The sequence below is a fragment of the Centropristis striata genome, chromosome 22 (assembly GCF_030273125.1).
Source record: "Centropristis striata isolate RG_2023a ecotype Rhode Island chromosome 22, C.striata_1.0, whole genome shotgun sequence".
Taxonomy (NCBI): domain Eukaryota; kingdom Metazoa; phylum Chordata; class Actinopteri; order Perciformes; family Serranidae; genus Centropristis; species Centropristis striata.
In genome coordinates this window covers 4845830-4866459 of record NC_081538.1, presented here as the reverse complement: position 1 = coordinate 4866459, position 20630 = coordinate 4845830, and the positions used below count along the sequence as shown (strand labels likewise).

Sequence of the window (20630 nt, the reverse complement as noted above, 5' to 3'; positions counted from 1 at the left end):
AGGTAATCACCTGTCAAAACTTGGAAAATTATCCTGGCAAAACTTTTATCATTCCAAAACACCTGGAAAAATTAACCTTTCCCCCCCCTGTTCTTAAACAGAGGAGAGAAACTTCAAATCAGAGAAAGTGAGTAGAAAATGGATCACATTTTTCTCTCTCACTTGCCTGTCAGAGCTTCCAGAGCGTCATCTGCTCATGAAGATCATGTGATTTGAAGTTCATATGCTGCTGGGTCACCTGCCCTCTCCTCTTTAGTCCTGGTACAAATGACAACTCCCCTGTTCAGTCAAATTAACACCATTGTGTCAGCAGCTCTGCTTTATTGGCTTGTACTGTGTGCTCAGTTAAGCACAACAAACACAGGGAACGATTTGATATTGGAAAAAAATGATGTTGTATAAAGTCTATTAGAGTTAATTGGGCAAGGTCCCTCAATACTGCTGGGTGTGTAAAAACCGTTGATTAATCACTGCAGACATAAAGTTACACTATTGATTGTGGCAAAACAAAGAACTGATGTGACATTAAAGCAATAACGAGTGTACCTTTACTGTGATTAGTGTTAGAAGAGGCTGGATCAATCTTGAATAATAATAATAAAAATAATAATGATGATCATAGTACCAGTCAACTGTGCAGATTCACTAAGACAACAAATAAAAACAGGAAGCAACAGAAGAGGCAGTTTGAGAACATTTAATATCCAATTAAAATATATTCCAGTTTATGTAAGAGCAAAACATTCCTGACAAAAAGAAATAAAATTGTGTAAAAATGTTTCAGTTGACATTCCAATGTCATATTATTTTTACTGACAGAGTTTAAAAAAAAAATATGGGTGACATCTTTTGAATTAAAAGAACACAAGACAAATAACTGTAGATATGTTGTAGAAGAATTTTTACTTCTATGTTAGCTGTACATTTAACTGTAATGTAACAAGCCGGTTATTTGCACTATGAGAACAATACATTTGCTTGAGTACAAAAATAGGGAAAAAAATATTTGTTTTTTTCTGAAATGTATTCTCTTTTTTTGTTGTTGCTGCTGTTTTTGTGTACTTCCTGGTAGCTACTGTATAGCCTGGCTATATACATATATAAGTTTAGCACAGGAGCTAAACATGAACTGCAAACCCCAATAAACCCTGATAAAATTAAACATTTTTACTTATTGCAACTCTTCTGCTGTACTTAGTAAGGAACTGAGTTTGTTGGTTGGTTTGTTTGTTTGACATTTTATGCAGTATATATAGTAGAACTGTATTTTTTAAATGCATTTTCCATCATGTTTTCTGCTATACTTGCTTTGAACAGGCCTGTGAACTCAGAACACTTATCAGATATATTTATATACCTTCTTTGCTGCTTTTAATTGCTTTAAATCTTCATTTAACCAATCAATTATTTTAACTAAACCGCCGTCCACAGCAAAGTCTGTATATTAAATAAAAGTTTGATTATTCCTTAGGGGAATTTCTTTAATTTGCTTTGTTTGGCTGACAAGCTGTTCAGGAACTGTGTTATGAATGCGAACATGAAAAAATGTACGCAACAATTCAAGTTATATTTTACTGTGTTGAAAGATTGTCAGTTTTTTCTATGATAATGAAATCCCTCTTGATAAACTGAAATAAAGACCTTGACTGGGTAATCTAATCTTTAAAAAACTTTCCAATCAAATAACTAATAATCTCCTAAATAGAAACACAGCTACACCTCTGAACTAGCTCTCTGTGAGGTAGTGCAGGTTAACAATCTCCTGTACTCTCTTTGATCCTTCATGTTAGATACCACGTCATTTTGACTTCTTCATCTTAAATACCAATACAGATTTTTTTTTAAGACTGAAAAAAATCTAAATGACAACGTATTATTTGAAAATCTTTAGAAGAATTTGGATCATAAAATATATACGCTTTATGTTAATTTAATTTAAAAGATCTTTAAATTAAAATTCAACAACTTCTGACACATTTAAACATACTTACTTTTCCAAATGTACAAAAAGCACTTCATAAGTGAAGTCAGTTTCAAGTCAGTTTGAGCATATCCTTCAGCCCTAGCTCTTAGACTAGGAAGACTTGTTTATTAGAGCCCAGAAGGCTGGCTGGTGTTAGACGACTGTAACGGAATAAAGACTGCACGTTATTTCAAAATAAAACTAAAAATGCAATACAATTTTGCTACAATTTGTGGAAATAAAATAAGGCAGGGAACTAATAAATTCAAACACATTTGCAAAACAGTGAGGTTGCAGCATATTTTTTCTCCATGGAGAGTGAACTGGAGTATAGGCTACATTTTCCCCTAAACTACAGGTTATGTTAAGACTGTATGGTTATGCAACATTTGTGCCAAAAAAAAAATAGTGGTCCTTAGTTTGAGAGAATTTGTTGTCATGGGATGAAAAGCTGTGTTTTTTCAATGGAATCAAAGATTTATAATTTCTGATAACTGCTTTTTTTGTTACACCAGAGAGACTTGAAGTGAAGAGAATCATGTTGACTGGCTATACAGTGCAGAGGAGAGTGTGCACGGCTGGATTCGGAAGAGGAAGTGGTACATCCATTTTAGGTGTAGAAAAATGAGCCTCGCTGCCCCGAACAGGGTGTATGTATAGACAGAGGGTGTGAAGAGTCATCAGTACTTGCTGCTGGAGTCATTAGCAAAGCGGCTGATGTAGGCTTCATAGATGGTGTCCAGGAATGAGCTGTCAGTCTGAAACACAGAAGCAAGGATCATCATACTCTATGCCTGTGTATGCATTAAGAGTGAAATGGACAAAGTGCAATGATATCAGGTCATGGACATATTATGTGTTATTAATGTGTTACAATTTTTTTTTATCTCTAACTCTGTTTTGGATTGAGCTTTTATTACTACTTTATTCTATTTTATTTTATTGTTTTACCGTTTTTAGTATTTTATTGTTTTCATTGTTTTTATTTATACCTATTTGTGTATGATGTATTCTATTTAAATAACTGTACAGCACTTTGGTCAACTGAGGTTGTTTTTTAAATGTGCTCTATAAATAAACTTTGACTTGACTTGACTTGACTATTATCAGATACTTTCAGGAATATTATTCATACCTGGATCAGATTCAGCAGTGTGGCTTGCAGCTGGTTTCTGGACAGAACTCTGATGTCCTCCTGCAGTTTGGGTCTGGACAGGTTTGAGGGGGCAGGACTGCCCTCCTGGGCAACCGCTGACAACCCGCTACTAGATTTTGCCTGAGTGAACACACTGGGGGAGAGGAGCAGGTTGGGGGCAACAGTGGCTGGTATCCGCTGGGGGGAGATGACCTGGTAGACAGGGACAGGAAGAACTCCTTAATAGTACAATTTATTTATTTTATTTTATTTAACCTTTATTTAACCAGATAAAAAACCCATTGAGATCGAGACCTCTTTTACAAGGGTGACCTGGCCAAGAAGGCAGCAGCACACGTCAAAAGTTACAAGACAGACAAACAATAACAATAAACAGGCAGCGAAAAGTCCAACATATTAAAAAGTACTAAAGTGCGAGTGAGTAGGCGGTATAAATAGGTGGTATAAATAAGCAGTATAAAGTGCAGCAGTGATAAATACAGTAGCAAATTAGGAACATGAGCACTGTGCAAAAGATTTACATTGACGTTTTTTGAGAGTTGTGCGAAATGCTCCCAAAGGAATAAGTTCTGATAGTTTCAGCTCAGATTGAAGGGTATTCCAAGCAGAGGGGGCAGAGAAACTGAAAGCTTTTTTACCTTTTTCGGTCCGGACACGAGGGACAGAAAGGTGCACAATATCATTGGATCTGAGGTCATAACGGCTACCAGATCTCTTAACCCATTGAGGCCTGAAAAACCGCTTGGTGATTTTAAAATAAGCCTCTAATTTTCTGGAAATTCTGGAAAAATCTGGAAAAAAAAGTGTGAACTCTTCTACTAAATAATAGATTTTTCAGCCTCTGTAGCAGATAGAAATGAAATTCAAAAAGTATTTGAGAGCTTATACAAATACTACAAAACGACGTAAACGCTTTCCAGGCTTCAATGGGTTAAGGAAAGTGCATAGGTATAAGGGAAGCAGGCCAAGAAGAGCCTTATAGATCATGGTCATCCAGTGCGTATGACGTCTTACAGTAAGGGAGGGCATGCCAGCTTTAGCGTAGAGTTCACACTTAAACAGGTCAGAGACAACCACTAACAGAGCTCACAGTGCTTACCTGAAACTGCAGTGCAGCCTTTTGACCTGCAGTGGCTGTTGTGTGGTTTGGGCCTACAACTGTGCCCGCACCTTGAGCTTGAGTGGGCCCCAGGAACCGAGGGGCCAGTCCTGGACTGGGCCGAGGGGGTTCGTGGGAAGACAGGCTTTGCTCCTGCTGAACAAGCTGGAGCCTTTGCAGGAGCTCATGAGGCGACACCACACCAGGCATCTGAGCAGACAGACCTGACAGGAGAACATAAAGGAACCAATGATTATCTTAACAGCTTCCATAAAAAAAGAGACATTTAAGAGTTTAAATAGAGTAGTGATAGATACACACATAGTCAAAGACCTGTGAATTTTTTTAATGACTGGGTGACTGAGATTGTATTGTCAGATTAGAGCAATTTAATCAGGTATAATTACATAAGGGTTAATAGATTCATCAATGAGAAGCTAGCAAGCAAACATCATTATAAATGTCAAGATCATGCAGAAACAGACATTCAGTATAATCTGTTAGCATTATGTCTGCAATGCATCTTTGAACAATCCACACAAAGCACTTAGCACCTAGCTAATTTGCCTCTTATCTTGGGCTTTTCATTAGGGTGCTCCAAAAATTGTAGTATGATAGACATTAAGGAAATGGGATTTGTTCATGAAAAAAGTAGGGCGTGTGGCTATACAGCTCCTCTCAAACGTAACTGGATTTATGTGGACTTTGACTAAAATAAGATCAAGAGTAAGTTGAAATCTGTGTCAAGGTTGACTCAAATGTGTGACACAAAACATAAAAACAAAGTGACTTAATTATTTGAAGGAAACTAATATCACACCTGGCAATGGTTGAAAGACTTGGTCATTGGTCACCTGAGATGACAGAAAACCTGCTAAAGCAGAAAAAATACATTTGAAAATGATTTTTTTTTACATTATATTATTAGTAGTAATTACTTTGTGTTTTTATAATACTTCAGTCTGACATTTGCCAGAAAAGCTTATGTGGTGCACTTATTCAATACATGGTCATACTGCTTCTTCATAGCATATTGATAAGAATAAAAGGTGTCCCACCTGTTCCCTGGATAGTTGAAGCTGGCTGGCTGTTGTGCTGGGCCTCTGGTTGAGGTTTCGGTATGCTGAAAAACAGCTGCTGGCTTTGTTGCGCTTGAAGATGGGCACATGACACAGAATCCACCATAAGGGGCTGAGAGGAGAGATGGGGGTTCTGCTGCAGCGGCGGGGGGTTTGAAGAAGGGGGAGGTGGCTGGGTTTGGAAGAGTCTTTTGATTGGATCAGCTTGAAGCTGTTGCTGTTGCTGTTGATGATGGAGAAGGTGATGCTGCTGATGGTGATGATGAATGAGATGGTGATGGTGGTGGTGATGCTCCAGCGGGACGCCGTTGTCGCACAGCCTGTTCTCGGGGGACTCAGACAGGGTCTGAAGGACCCCTCCGGCCACCCCGACTCCTCTCTGTCCCTGCATGAGTTTCTGGATGGCTGGGCAGTGCTGAGGCTGGTTGTGCTGGTGGGGGGAGGTGGGATTTGGCAGCAAGCCCACAACATTTCCACCGTGTTCCCTGACCGTTTGTCCTCCGATGACAGCCCCAACCATGGCGACGTTTACTTCTTTGGAGGTCACACTCCTGCCAGAGTTCAATGCATCATCGTATTTCAGCGTACGGGCTACAGGTGGCCGGGAGACCTTTACCGACCCGGGTGCGGCCGTAGGGGAGACTGGGACAGGTTTGGATGACTGGTGATGTTGATGTTGAGAGCCAAAAAGGGTGGCCAAAGAGAGGGGCTTAGGTTCAGCACTTTCACTGTCCTGCTTGAGACAAACAGATAAACAGCAAGAGAGTGAAAGTGAGCAGTAGACATGAGAGAGAACTATTCAAACCTATTATGGTGGGTTTATTTCTAAAGCTTTTTCTGAATAAATCAGGCCAACTCAAAGGTCTTTAAATTACACTAAAATAAAATGGACTGCGGAATGGATCTGATGAAGTAAACACTGAGAACACTGGGAAACACTTCCTTTCACTGGACATGAGTACCATTTGATTTACAATTTAGCAGATACCTATACTTTGCTCTCTCGCTGCAGATTTTGATAGCCTCTCTTCCTGTACATCACACATTTTAAAAGCCCTTTCACAAGAGAAAAAAACCCACCAACACCCACTAACAGCTGACCTTTTATTTCATGGTAAAGGTTACATTTGACGTTAATTCTACGGAGAATAGACTCTCCAGTAGTCACACAAAATCGACCTGCAGTGATGGAAAACTGACACCTGGATAGACACTTTAATTTTTGCCAATTTAAAGCCACGAAGCTATGACTGTTTCTCATCTCAGTCACAAATTCTGTCAGTCTCTGTCCAAGCAGCCTTCAAACATCGTTCCAAATAAGTTGGAGTTGGAAAGAGAAACTGAATAAGTGCAGAATGGCATACTCACATATTAGCACTGCCTGAGGCCCTCAAAAAGGAAAGATAATATACCTAATGCAACCCTGTAATGAAATAGGAATTGGCTCAGAATGTTTTACCTGAGTGTTGGGTTTAACCGGTATTGGTTTGATCAGGTTGGGGTTTCCATAGATAACACTGCTGCCACCAATCTCCTTTGGCTCTGATGTAGACTACATGTGGAGACACATATGGAAAGGGGAACATTTAAGTTAATAGAAAACAAGGAGAATGAGAGAGATACAAGGTCAGACAAACAAATACATAAGATGAAAATGATTCTGTGCTGCCTACTGGTCAGTTTACGGAAATGCAAATGCAATACCTCCAGTACAAAAGCATTTTTCATGACAAAATATTTATATGTAATTTGGTGTTTTCCTACCTTGTCATACTCTGTGCGTGCTTTTGTCAACATCTGAATGATGTCCACCCCTTTAGTTTCATGTCCTCCTCCTCCTCCTCCTCCTCCTCCAAGTACTCCTCCTAGTCCTCCTCCTCCTCCTCCAATTACACCTCCTAGTACACCTCCTGGTACTACTCCTCCACCTCCTCCTCTTCCTCCTCCTCCAAGTACTCCTCCTAGTACTCCTCCTAGTACTGCTCCTCCACCTCCTCCTCTTCCTCCTCCCACTCCTCCTGGGGACAACCATCCACCTTGAGAGTGAGCCAGGGCCTGCTCCTGCTGGGTGAGACTACACACAGACACACACAAGTCCATGTGAGAATACATACAGGTCCATATAAGTCAAACAATAAAGTGGCATACTTTCGTCAGAAAAGGACAAACATTTTCCCTTTACATCGAATATACTGTATGTTGTAAGCCTAAGTAAATATAAACAATCACTCTCCCTGGGAGCCAAGCTCATTCAAGTATACTATGGTTGTCATTTGTTGGCTGTAAGCCCAAGATACTGAAACATTAGTAAACACTTGTAGCCTCTGCTGTGTGCAGACTAAGATATGAAACAATCCCTCTCAGCCACGGCGGCTGAGGCCATAAGTCACTCTGTTTCACTGACCAAAACCCATTTTCAATTTGTTTTCTCTAAGTGTGTATACATATGTTTTGTGGTTGTATAATCAAGCACTTACATCTTCATCCTCTGAGCAATGCGTTGACAGTCCTCCTTATCGTAGAACCAAATGCCATGGATAACCACTGGGAGAGGGAGGGACACGGAGGAGACAGACAGACAGACAGAGAGAGACAGAGATGTGAACTATTGAACATAAACAAACATAAGCAAAAATGCAACAAAAGGTCCTGGTCTGGAGTGAAGCGCCAGTCGATGTTAAAAATCAAGTTAGCCGGGGAAAATATGGAACTGCCTCCTGCTGAATTTTGAGATGCACCAGTCGGTAAGGTCAGCAGACAACAGAATGAGTTTTCCATAACCATACAATCAAATAAATGCACAGGCATGCTGTCACACAACTCTGCTGTTATGACATCAGTGCAGGCCTGACAGACATGTAAACGGTTTATTATTAGCCCCACTGGGTCTAAACCCAGGGTTTAAATGAGTCATTTCCCGATGGGAACAGAAGCCAACAGTGCCATTACACAGTGAAAAATGGGCCCCTGGAGCCTCCTGAACTACATAAACACGGTCAACAAGGGAAGAAAAAGGCAACAGTAAAACCCATTTGCCACAGGATTACACTGCAGTGAGCAAGTAGGTTGCATTACATTACACAGTGACTCATTTCACAGTTTTCATTTGTACTGGCTCCTAAAAGCATATTGAAAGAGGTAGCGTTGTTGCATAACTATTCAGTTCCCGTCAATGAGGAGAGACTGAACCCAGCAACAAAATTTAGTCCCAAGATATAAAAACAGTGAAGCTCTGAAGCAATATGCAGATCCCAGGGTCCCACTTCTTTTCATTAGCCACCCATACAAGGCTCTACCTGAATTTTGGTATCAAAACAACAATTCTCCTGGAGACCCTTCTTTGAGTGTGTCATCCCTATGTCCCCCAGCTCTATATTCCCCTAATATACCACACAAGACACACTTTATCTCTGCCTTTCTGTTTATTTAAAAGATTACCAAATATATATCTGTCTCTTGATGTAAAATAACACTGTTAGAGAATGCTAAGGGCTATCTTTGGATGTTTATAATGCAGTTTGAATGGTAAAAATCTGTCCTGTGGAGATATCAATATCTGAAGTCAAGAAAACTATCTTGCCTGCAAATCTGAGGGCATACATTTTCAAGTATAACACCAGCAGTGGGTGAGTGATGTTGAAGGTCTTAGCCCTCATCCTCATCGACCCTGAGAATAAATTACTGTAACCATGGCAAAATGGTTATACAATTTTTTAAAAATGGTTACATATTTTTCTTCATAAAACATTGTTGTTATTCAATCAATGTCATTTAAAGAAGAAAAAACAGATTCATAGATTCACAGAATTCATATTTAAGAAAGTTACAGTTAATTTGAAAACAGTATAAATAGAACAAATAGACAGAGCGCATGAGTAAATGTGTCTGGTGTATTAGTGTCTGTCTCCATCAAAATGACAGACACATTGCCTCTACGCCCATGATAGTGAATGATACTTTAAATTAGGACCCATGGCAAACATCTTGTCTATTTATTTTGGTTTATCTATTAAAATGGCAAAGGCAGAATAGGAGGTAGAAGAAAAATAACGGACTACAGACTACAACTTGCAAAATTTCAATTGAAACCATAAACTGATCAAAAATAAGATAAAACAAGTGAAATATGTGGAAGTATTCAATGCCAGTTTGTAGCACTTAACAGCGTTCGATACTCGTTGCAAACACATTTCGGTCTGGACCAAAAGAGTATTGAGGTTTTGAATCCCAGCCCTAATCAGGACAGCAGGATGTCGCCTCACACCTCAACACCTTTATGTTCTAAAGTGGGTCTCTAGAAAAGATAAGGCTGATCCCAACAGGGGAAAGAGGTGAGTGAGTGAAAGAGAACCGATAGCAAATTGGGGTCTACTGTATGTGGTGGACAGAAATGACCACCACAGTCCTATCAAAGACACAAACGCATTCCCACACAGACAGACAAGCACAAAAATATACACAAGTATACACTTGGCTAGAAATGAGCCTGGACAAGGCACTGAGGTCAGTATAGAGGGAGAGGCAGAGACACACACACACACGCACAGAGTTCAGTTGAGCCTGGGAAAATCAGCCCAGGACCAAATAAGTAACTGCAGTGGGAGCCTGTCTGGTGGAGCCAGTGCCGCTTAGTGCTCACTGGGGATGAGACTGTTTGACAGAGACAGAAAGACGCACGATTAAAGTCAGAGAGCTGGAAAATTGAGGGGAAAAATGAGCGGGACGGATGTGAAATAGGAAGAAGTGAAGTGTGTTGGAGAGGAGATTATCACCACGTCCATTAAGAGAGAAACATCTAGTTCTGAGAGCTCTTTAGCTGTCATGAAACAGAGACTGAGTTTTGTCAATGAATGAAAAATGTTGAACTAAAACTGAATTGATGGGAGGAAACAGTAAGCTGCCCTGCCTCACCTCTATTTAAAGAGAAACAATGGAGGGATGGAGAGTTTCAACAGAGTATCACATGTTTTTAGCTGCACTGACCTGCCAAAAGTCTAAACCTCGGCGAGATAGCGCGCCCCTCAGAGCGAGAGAGATAGGAGAGGACGAGTGAGAGTGGGAGGAGGTCTACACGCAGCAGCAGCAACAAAAAAAGAGGCCGTGGCCACATGGTAACACTTTCAGGGTGAAAGTGAGAGAGATAGAAAAAGAGAAAAGGGGTTCTAGTCAACCACACTGGAGCCTGAAGAGACAGACAGAGAGAGGAAGGAAGGCAGGGGGGAACATCTGCACTGAATAAGTGAAACAGGGATCCAAGTTAACTGGATGGTCACATGGGCAGATGATTTCAGAAGGATTACAAAAGATCACTATAAGAACTGAGAGATGTAAATTCAGAAAGCGACTGCATCCCTTTACAGTTTGAACAAGCAGTATTGGAATAATCTGCAACAACCACTCTACTGAAGCGAGCCAGGACTTCAGCTGTGTGGTCCTTTCAAACCCTCTGTGACTACGACAAACAGCCAGCACTGGCACGTGGGACGCCTGCTGTGGACCAACAGTGATTCTTTGATGGGACTCCAGTGGGACGTGGATGCATAAAAATACTTTTTTTTTTAAGTCTGGGAAGCAGCACTTCAATCTGCTGCTGTTTGTCTGTACTTTGATCTGATTTTTATGTTTTTGTTCCGATTTGGGCATCAACACCGCATTTTCCAGGAGACTTTAAATGCAACAATACAATAACTGTGTTTGGCTGTAATCCAAACTGCACTACTGGGACAACTCGTGGACTACTTTAAGTATATATAAATGCAGAAAGCGGCAGTGTTGTCCAAGCTGGGTTAGGTGTGCTTTTACTGCAGTATGTGATCAGATTTGTGGGTAGAGCTCTGTGCATCAGTCATGAAGACAGTGTCGATATTATTTTATTCTATATTTAGTTTGTTGATGGTTTGTCAGGGGCACATACTCTTACAGTAAATGATAAAGGAATTATTGTTGTCTAAGAAAAGAAGCATCACTTCCTTTGTTTGTAGGAATGGAATTCGTGTCATTGGAGGAAAGGTAAATATTGAGATTAACAGCTACTGAAACTCATATAAAACGACATTACCACTTATGTTACAACTCTAAGTCTTCCTCCTGAGGTTTAACTACAGGTACGAAATTGCTTAAGATTGCTTAAGAATTGCTGTATGTGCACTGCATCTGACCTGTATGAAGGAACATCCTTTACTTCTAAAGAGGAAAAATCTCAACAGAAGAAGTGTCACAACACCTTTGGACTTTCAATGACACTTTTGACAGATACGATCTCATTGGAGCTGCAACTTCAGGTATAATCTGAGCAACTTTAAGGTCTAGAGGGACTCAAAGAGGCAATATTACGACCAGGCCGGGAGACCTGAGACAGCAGAGCAACCATGCTGAGAGGCCTGTTTCAGAGGAAACCTAAACATGAGAGGCTGGAGGAGGAACCTGAGGTCAGGTTTAAAGGCTCCATGGTGTCAGAGACAGACCTGGGATATACCTACGTCCGACCTGGAGGTAAGACATCTGTCATATACAGAACACAACAGGTATGTCAAGTGGAGCACTTATGTAAGTTAGATCCTCAGGACATGAACCAGTTATGCTTTGATCCACTTCAATGTTAAATGAAAGAGCTGATAATGCAATACATTAGACCTGCAACTATTCATTTCTCAATTGACCCTTTGGTCTGTAAAATGCCATTAAACTGTATAAATGAAAAACACACTTTTAAAGGCCGTGGTGAAGCCTTCAAATTGCTTTTTAGCTTAACCATTAGCTTTGGTTTAACAAACACTCCAAAACAGAAAGATATTATTTACGATAAAAAGGATTCAGAGAAGCAGCAAATTGTCACAGTCAAGCAATTGGAACTGTTTAATGAATGGTGTTTACTAAAACAATTTACTCTCAAAATTGTTGCCTTTTCATTGAGTTGCAGGAGTTTATGCTCTTCAGTAAATCCAAAATGTAATGCCTTTGGGCTCTGCTTTATTAGGAGTAATTATAACAGGAGTGTAGAAAATGTAATCAGCCTTCACATTGACTTAAGCTGCTTAACTGCTTTTATAGTGTAATCAAAAATCAAGTGTTTCCATTTAAATGTGAAGCAAATTTAAAGTAAACTTTTGAACTGCTGCAGCAAAAAGGAAAATGAAATTAGGCCCTTTTTCATCAATTTTTTGGAGCAAATAAATTAGGCTAGAGTGTAGTTTTAGTTTTAGAGAAGAGAAGGTGTAGAAGATAAAACACTGGCCATCCAACCCAACAACAGGTATTTTAATTGCCATTTCATGTCAGCTAGTATTGGCCACGTTTCATGCTGTTCAGAGACAAAAAAATAATATTTATCGGAAAGATACAGATAATTCATTTTCTCATTAAACTCATTAACTCTTTCTTTCTCTAACTTTTCAACAAAGGCCAGCTGTGGTGGGTGTAAAAACTATTTATGCAAGTTAGGAACTTTTCCATTTTCATACAGCTTTTCTAGTGTGTTGTGACACTAATTGCGCATTAAAATAGGTGAATGGAAACCTGGCTTATGAGTCAAACTGAGAATACTGTAACACAAAAATGTTTTTAATTAAAAGACATTTAAATGAGTTGTTACCAGTCAAAGTATCTTAGGAAGCAAACAGATTTAACAGCCAAAATCAGGACACTAACACTGCCATGTTAGGTCACCAACTCCATGTGCAGATAACAGGGCGACTGAAACACTGCTTGGGATTGTAGGTGCTTATAGAAAGGAATGTAAAAAGCCTTCTATCGGTCCCTCTGCACTGGGATATATGCCAGAGGAAATATGACTGGCTCAGACTAAAATTCTCTTCCCTGAATCTTGCCCTGTTCTGTGGTATATCTCCACAGTTTATTTTTAGCCGGCTGTGCCACTTTGTGCCAACTGCCATTCCAGGAAGTAACGGCAGCACTGAGAGCTACATGTTTATCTAATGATAAGATTCCACGACCCTTGCACACAGAGGTCACGACACAGAGGGACGGGCAGCATTACCAACAGCCTGGGGCCTAAATAGTTACAGATCAAATGGTAGCCAGTGAAAAAACATTTTTTCTGAGCTGGGATGTGTTCCTCTTATACAGTTTCCTGGAAAAGATTCCTCCACCCCACACATAAAATCCGGTAAATGCTTACTGATGATCAGTGGACACTTAAGTCACTGTTACAGCATCTGAGGTGCTGCTTTATGTTCATGCATTTTGTTAGCTAAATCTGGCTCAGTCTTGTCACACATCTGCATGCTAAAAATTTAATTTTGGTGCCAACAATTATGGTTAATCAAATCAGCTACGGTGATAAAAATCAGCTTCATTACAACAATACCATACTTCATCTCTCCTTATTTGGGTGCTTTATTATCCGTCCTTAATCAGTGTAATCAGCTGGAGCCTCTGACCATTAGGTTTGCTATGTACTCGCCCACTCGTTAACTCACATAATCCCTGCCCGTATTTCCTTTTTTATCAAAGGAAATAGTCACCAGCTGAGCTAAGATTTCTGGTTTATGTGTTTTTAAATTCCTTTCATTCCCAAGAAATGTGAGGTAGCAATTCACTTGCAATTTATTCCCTAGGCCATTACTGATGCTCCACCCTCTGAACCAATATGTGGTCAAAAAAAAACTCTAGAAGTTCAGGGCAACACCCTGATTGTAACAAATATTTTAGGGGTTGTAGCGTTGCCAGCGGATATCCGGGCCAAGACTTCATCCTGTTGCCTTCAGACCACAGGACAGGATTAATATGCAGATATGATATCTGTTAATAGAGATTACCGATTGTCTGACCACAGCTACAGGCAAGTTTTATCACAGATCATCTTTAATGTCCTGAGTGCATTTAAATCTGGTGTAAAAGGTATTAAGAGGTCACGGAGAAAAGCTAATGTCATGCACATTATTTCACTGTGCCTTCAGGATGTTTAATAATGGCCGTGTTGCACACGTGTCAGTAAGACTAATGAAGTATCACAGTAAGGGGATCAAAGCAGTCCTCAGGAATCGCCTGGTATCTAAACACAGCATTCCACCTGCCTCTTACTGAGCCTGATGGAGAGTGTGAGACCATGACAGAGAGGGAGGGAGGTCTGTGTGTGTCAGCGATTCCTGAGTGAGTGTGTGTTTATATTATCAGTGACTGTTGTGGTGTATCTAATCTCTGCTGGCTGGTTTTGTAGTGCTGTCAGGCTCTTGTCCCACAGGCACGCTCTGCAACGTGTGTGTGTGTTTGTGTGTGTGTGTGTGTGTGTGTGTGTGTGTGCGTGTGAGAGAGAGTCAGATGTAGGTCTCCCAAGGAGACAGGCTGATAGAACTGGAGTCACCACAATACCTCTGCTCCTTATATGGAGCTAACAGTTCTCACTCAAATGAACAGCAAGCTACACACTTTGGTCACTCTATCAAATTGTAAATCTTTTATCTAACTCCCTTCCTGTGGCTATAGATACACCTGCCTTTTTTAAATGTGAGGTGATCACATTGCTATCAGGCTTCAGAAATATGGTCTCATGTGGTTTCTGAGGTGAGTTAAACACAATCCAGTTTGCATAACAGGCTGAGGTGATGGAGGTGAGCAATAAAAAGAGTTGGGAAGTTACAAAAAGTGATAAAGATACATCAGGCTTTTCAATCAGATCCAAAAAAAAGAAGAAGAATTAAAAAAGCACAATTCTATATGTTTTAGTCTTATTTTCCAAATTCTAATGTTCCCAGTTGTCCTCTGAGGACAGTCTATTTTTATCCATGTTTTTTCTGGTTATACTGTTTCTCTCTGTGGCCGTCTGGCTTTTGTTTTAACTTATTTTCTGTTTGTCTTCCTCTCCATCCTTCAATAAGTTTATCCCACTCAGTCTGGCGGCTCAAGTCTCTTCAAACTATTTAGTCTGTGGCTTGTCCAGGTATTTAGTCATCTATGTCTACACAGTCTGCGACACTCTGTCTCGCTCTTGTTTTTGTGACCCCAGTATAACCTTTTTTTTGTCTTTTTTATAAAACATTTTCTATTTCAAACTCCAAGGGCTGCCACTGCCTTCTCCTAGTCGATGTGTTAGTTGTTTTGTCACAGTAGACTAAGATTTCTTTAGTTGATTCGTCATTTTTATGCTGTTTTTTTTATCATGCTGAATTACTTGTTTCGTAGAAAGCTATGAGCACAAGGTATATATATTAACACAAGATTTACAGTGGTGCTTTTTCATGATTTGTTATTTATAGTTCTCTCAATTAAATCAATTAATGAATTACCCCACAAATCCATGTGAGAATGAGTCAACTAAGAAATTCTTTAGTAGAGGATAGCCCTACAAATTTCTCTATTCTTATTTCTTTATTGTGGCAAGATTTTGGTTGATATTTAGCATACAGTGAGCGACAATGAAAGTGGTTGGGCAATTTGGCCTTGCCATTTCACTCTGGCACTGATAATAATTGGATCACTGGAATAATTATCACATTTTTTAAAAATGGGTATAAAACTCCACCAAAGGTGTCTGTGCATATAGTACTGTGCTGAACAGGTGTCAGAGAAGCAACTTATGGTAGGAATCAGAAGTGGGTATCTGTGTGTGAATCAGAGTTTCTTATAACTTACATCGCGCATTTCGGTAAAGCAGGAAGGGGTGCTGGAGCTGGAAGTCCAGGTCTTTGGTGATTGGCTCTGTCAAGTTCTCCATGCTGAGTCTGTTCATAATGGTGAAACCATGCCTGGGAGATGCAAGTCTGAAATACAGAGAGGACAGAAATACAGGTGAAGAATTCATGCATAAAGAAGTAAATTGCAACTTTAACGAGACACAATAACTGCCATATTCAGCATGATATATTACACAAATAGTTGTCTTAAAAAATAAATATTAAACAACAGCGACAAAAAATGCTACTCAATTCTGCATGTTAACATTTAAGTTGGGCTGTACGTTCAATCATCTCTTGACAAGCTTTAAGGAAATTTCAAGCAAATATTTTTCAGTAAAGTTTGGCACTTAAAATCTTAAGACACAAATACATCAGTCCAGCATAAATGTTTATACCTTGTGTAGATAAAAAGAGTGCCTTCCACCTCAGTCTTCTCCTAAAAAAAACAGCAACAACAAAATCAGCAAAGTGATATAAATTGCAAAGGCAAATTTTGTAATTGAGGGAAAAGCAAAAGCAAATATTTTCAAATAACAAACGCTTCAAAAGTTGATTTAAAAATGTATGTACAAGATCAAGCAGCTGAATTCAACATGGTAAGAACACAGAGTGAGAACAATTATTTTAAAATAGTTGTTTTGCTATGGGTTCAACAGTTATCTATATAATCTTTTACATTTTACATTTTATTAGGAATTTAAAAGCACAACAAATCCAAAGAGTTTCATGTTACAGAATCCAAGAGGAAAGCAACTTTTAGTAAAACAACAAAGACATTTGTAAAAAAAAAAAAACAACAACAACAACATAGGCCACATGTCTATACAAATATATGGTGACAAACAACATGTAACATGGACCTACTTATCCACTTGCAACATAATTCACATAACATAATTCGAGCTTCACCTTTAAAGGTGAGCAATTAGCCCCGCCCACAAAGCCTCCTTCATTTTTATTTTAAAGAATGGCCTCGTGCACTTAGGCGATTATTTTAACAGTGTGACGACAAAGGAGACCCAAATAAAGAAAAATCTGCTTTTGCTGTTTGCAATCTAGTTGTATTGTATTGTACAATCTAGTGGTACAATATTCCAAGACAACAAATAACAGAGGATGACACTTTTTCATCTAAACAAAGTCTTTAGACCATAAGCGACCACAGCTGGTGTTAACTTATAACTTTAGTTGGGGTAAATCTGTGTCAGTGACAAAGCGCGCCTATCAGGAACGATGACGATGCTAAGCTAAGTTAGCATACCAACCAAAGTTCAGGCTTACCCACTCATTTGCCCTGTTGTTATAAGTATACAGGGCGACTTGGCTGGCCACATCCACGATGTTATTGATGTATGGGTCTTGCCGCTGCAGGGCAGCCAGACTTATGTCCAGTCCTTTGGCGGTGAGGCAGCTGTTGCTACCTGCAGAAGTCGCTGTCATTGTTCCCTATGGAGAAGTTAGCTTGCTTCCTAGCTTCAACGGCTAACGAGTCACCGGGAGATGAGATAAACGCCGAACGAACAGTAAGGTAAAAAGACAATTAAACTGGTAACTTCTCAGTAGCTTATTTTGCAACTTAAGATTTGTAAATTTTAAAATATAAAGACTTATCGAGTGCTAACTGACATGAGTGAGTTTGTCAACGGCCATGTTTAGCCAGAGAGATTGTAAACAACCAGACATGAGTAGTTGCTAGGCAGGATTGGAGATTTCAGCCTGATCAACCAACTTGGAAAAATCGATGGAGAAATTCTTGTCAATTGCATTTATTTTCAGTATGATTTTATTCAAAAAGTCAGGAATATGGAAATGTACCAGCATGTATGTAGCTGAACTTTAATTTGAATTAATTATATCTATATATATTCATCTATATCTATATATATTCATATATATATTCATATATATATATATTTCTATTTTTCAGTTTTATATTCATATTCACAGGTGTGTTTAGGCTAGAAGTCGTCTGTATTTGTGCTGTATAACCTATGTTATATAGCTGCTCCCTTAGTATGTAAGGAATGAAAGATATTCTGTTTGATTTAGATTTAACTATATGTACTATATATATTAGATGACATTCTTCTGTCTTTATGTATGTATATATATATATATATATATATATATATATATATATATGTAGACTGCTGGGTAACATAAACACTAATGCTGACTGATGTCCCCCAATCCTCTGTTACATTCCCCATAGAATACACTAGGGGGCATCAAAGGGATGGATAAAACACAACTATCTCTCCTGTAGCCACTGACTGCATGAGCAGACGTGGATTTGAAAGCCCAAACAAGAATGCGTGTGTGCAAGTATTCCTCCAACAGTTTTGTCTCAGTGGTTGGGGGAAAGTTGAAGAAAGACCACTTACACAATGGAATTAAACAAATGCAACATGTTTTATTTATACTGAGGTACCTCACTTGGTTTTCAGAATCAGAATAGTATTTCCATGTAGGTTTTCACCTACAGGGAATCTTACTTGGTGTTTGGTGCATTTAATAAACTTAGTAAGAGGTAATAAAAATAAAAGCACATACTGCAGCATTCTAAAATGTAAATATATAGTATAACAATGAATATATAAAAGGATGCCATTAAAATACTATAACAAATATGGTCATGGTAACTGTTTTAAAATGGGAAAACTGCAAGGTTTTAAATCAGGATGTGCAAAAATACAGGATAGTGCAGAATTTCACAGTACATGCTATGTGCAATGTGCAGGGACAATAGTCCAGCAATTTGTTAATGATTGATGAAGGAATGGACACACAAAGCAAATTAAGCATTTCTTTTGGAAAGTTTAATTTAGTACCTCGCTCATGAGCCCAATTAAGTCCATTTAGAGCGTAGCTAAAATGTAGATATTTCATTTCTACTCTTAACAATGCTGCAGTGTCTGTTCTGTTATGAATATAAATGTATTCCTCTTGTTCCTCGGTTAATTCAGATGCAGTTTTTATAATGCAGCAGCTCTAGGGTTCAGAAATCAGATGTATCTTTTCCGGAAATGAACATTCAAGGACAGAACAGTAACTGAAACAGGAACAGGACTTTCAGGACTGTAAATTCTTGAAATCCATATCAGCCGTACCCATATCACACAAGATCTGCTGCTGGATCACCTGACAGTCTATCTCCGTATTCAGTTCAACATATCCTCTTCTATTGCAAAGGCACTTGAGGCGACATCGCCACCTCCTCAAGTGGATATACATAAGCCCTTTCAGTCTGTATGCATTTTATAGAAGATTACCTCTTGTATAATCACTCTGTCAATTTGAATTACGTTTTCTGATTGAGACATCCACGATTTTCCTCTTTTATCACTAAATTTCCACTTATTTAGCATTATATGTATATAAAATGGGCACTCCTCCTATCCTCTGCTGTGTGCTGCGATAGCTGGTTTGGTAATTGGATTTATCACAGAGATGTACAACAGCTGGTGTGCATCCATCAACAACCATGTCAGAGTGTCCTTGAGGAAAAACAATGACCATCCTGCTAAACTCAGTTTAAGCAGCACTGGATGAAAACGTCTGCTTTAAAACACTTCAGAAAAAAATGTTTTAAATGTGAATGAAGCTCTTCCAGATCAGATTTTGGCATGTCTGCCATTACTTTGGCTTTAAGTACGGTTTGTCTTTTGAAAGTACATCTATAGCTTTGGTAGTGTACTGTGTTTGTGTGTGTGTGTGTGTGTGTGTGTGTGTGTGTGTGTGTGTTTCAGGGTTTATTTATCTATGCATCAGGATGGTATCTATCTGTTTGTCAGGGTCTGCATGTTTGTCAATGATGAGTGTAATGAGTTATGCATCAGCAGATCAATACTGTCAATAACTATTCAGTCAAGATTGAGTTCTTGACTCTGATTGGTGGGGATCGGCCAAGAGATGAGGATGATTGGCTGGCAGGCAGGAAGGATAATGGGATGGAGCCAGAAGGCAGCTTGTTGAAATCCAACAAAGGGGAGGAGATGCATTATTGTTGCATTGTTCTGGGGGGAAGGACATTTAAAGTTTCTGTTTTCTGAAGAAATGTGCACCCCTGCAAGCATGACTATTGTTTGGATTTATTGATACCTATACTGCTTATCAATACTGATTCTTCTCCATAATTTGCTGCATCAAAAGGCATGAAAAGCAGTTACTGGCAAAACATTTTTAATGTCTGTTTGCCCTGTCTGCAGGTTTGTCATCATTAGGGGATGGTCAGGAATTTGATATTGACAGCTATGTTCGGATAAATTAATATTACATAAATACAGAAAGCATTTTTCTCAATACCTATAAATGACAGATCTTACAACAAGCTAAGAGTGAATGTATTGAAGTGCGATTGAAAATGAAAAAAAGTCAATTTCTCATATTTTAAATAAATGCCCTAAAGAAAAATCATTATTAAGTTTGGCCTGTTGAAACAAAACAATACATGCTTATTCTCTGTGTGCAGACAAGCAGGGGCTGGATTATTGACTATTATCTATAATTCACATAGGGAATATGAAGCATTTATTTGCAAAAACAGATAAAAGCAACTGATATTCCCGTGAGACCACAATAGAAAAACAACAATATTTTATGAAAAATGAAAATGAATTAAATTAAATGAAAATATCTTTTTGAGACAATCTAACACCAATTTGTCCTATTTCCTGCCTTGCACTAAAAAAAAATAAAA

General features: G+C 39.0%; 1 protein-coding gene across 1 annotated transcript; it reads right to left on the bottom strand.

Moving 5' to 3' along the window:
* Positions 1-682: 682 nt before the first annotated feature.
* On the bottom strand, positions 683-17611 carry dcp1b (decapping mRNA 1B). The gene is made up of 12 exons (XM_059325883.1): positions 17213-17611; positions 16327-16367; positions 15888-16015; positions 7775-7841; positions 7289-7371; positions 7062-7177; positions 6757-6849; positions 5277-6030; positions 5039-5089; positions 4219-4442; positions 3099-3311; positions 683-2721 (listed from the first exon to the last, which is right to left on the bottom strand). Exons 1-12 carry the CDS (start codon positions 17369-17371, stop codon positions 2644-2646), a joined length of 2007 nt encoding a protein of 668 aa, XP_059181866.1. The 5' UTR covers positions 17372-17611; the 3' UTR covers positions 683-2643.
* Between the last annotated feature and the right edge of the window lie 3019 nt (positions 17612-20630).

Excerpts from the sequence above, each read along its gene's own strand:
- dcp1b (XM_059325883.1), bottom strand. The coding sequence starts at position 17,371 with ATGACAGCGACTTCTGCAGGTAGCAACAGCTGCCTCACCGCCAAAGGA. Across the intron at positions 5,090-5,276 it reads TTCAACTATCCAGGGAACAG|GTTTTCTGTCATCTCAGGTG; the intron begins GTGGGACACCTT and ends CTGCTTTAGCAG. Across the intron at positions 2,722-3,098 it reads CACTGCTGAATCTGATCCAG|ACTGACAGCTCATTCCTGGA; the intron begins GTATGAATAATA and ends TCTGTGTTTCAG.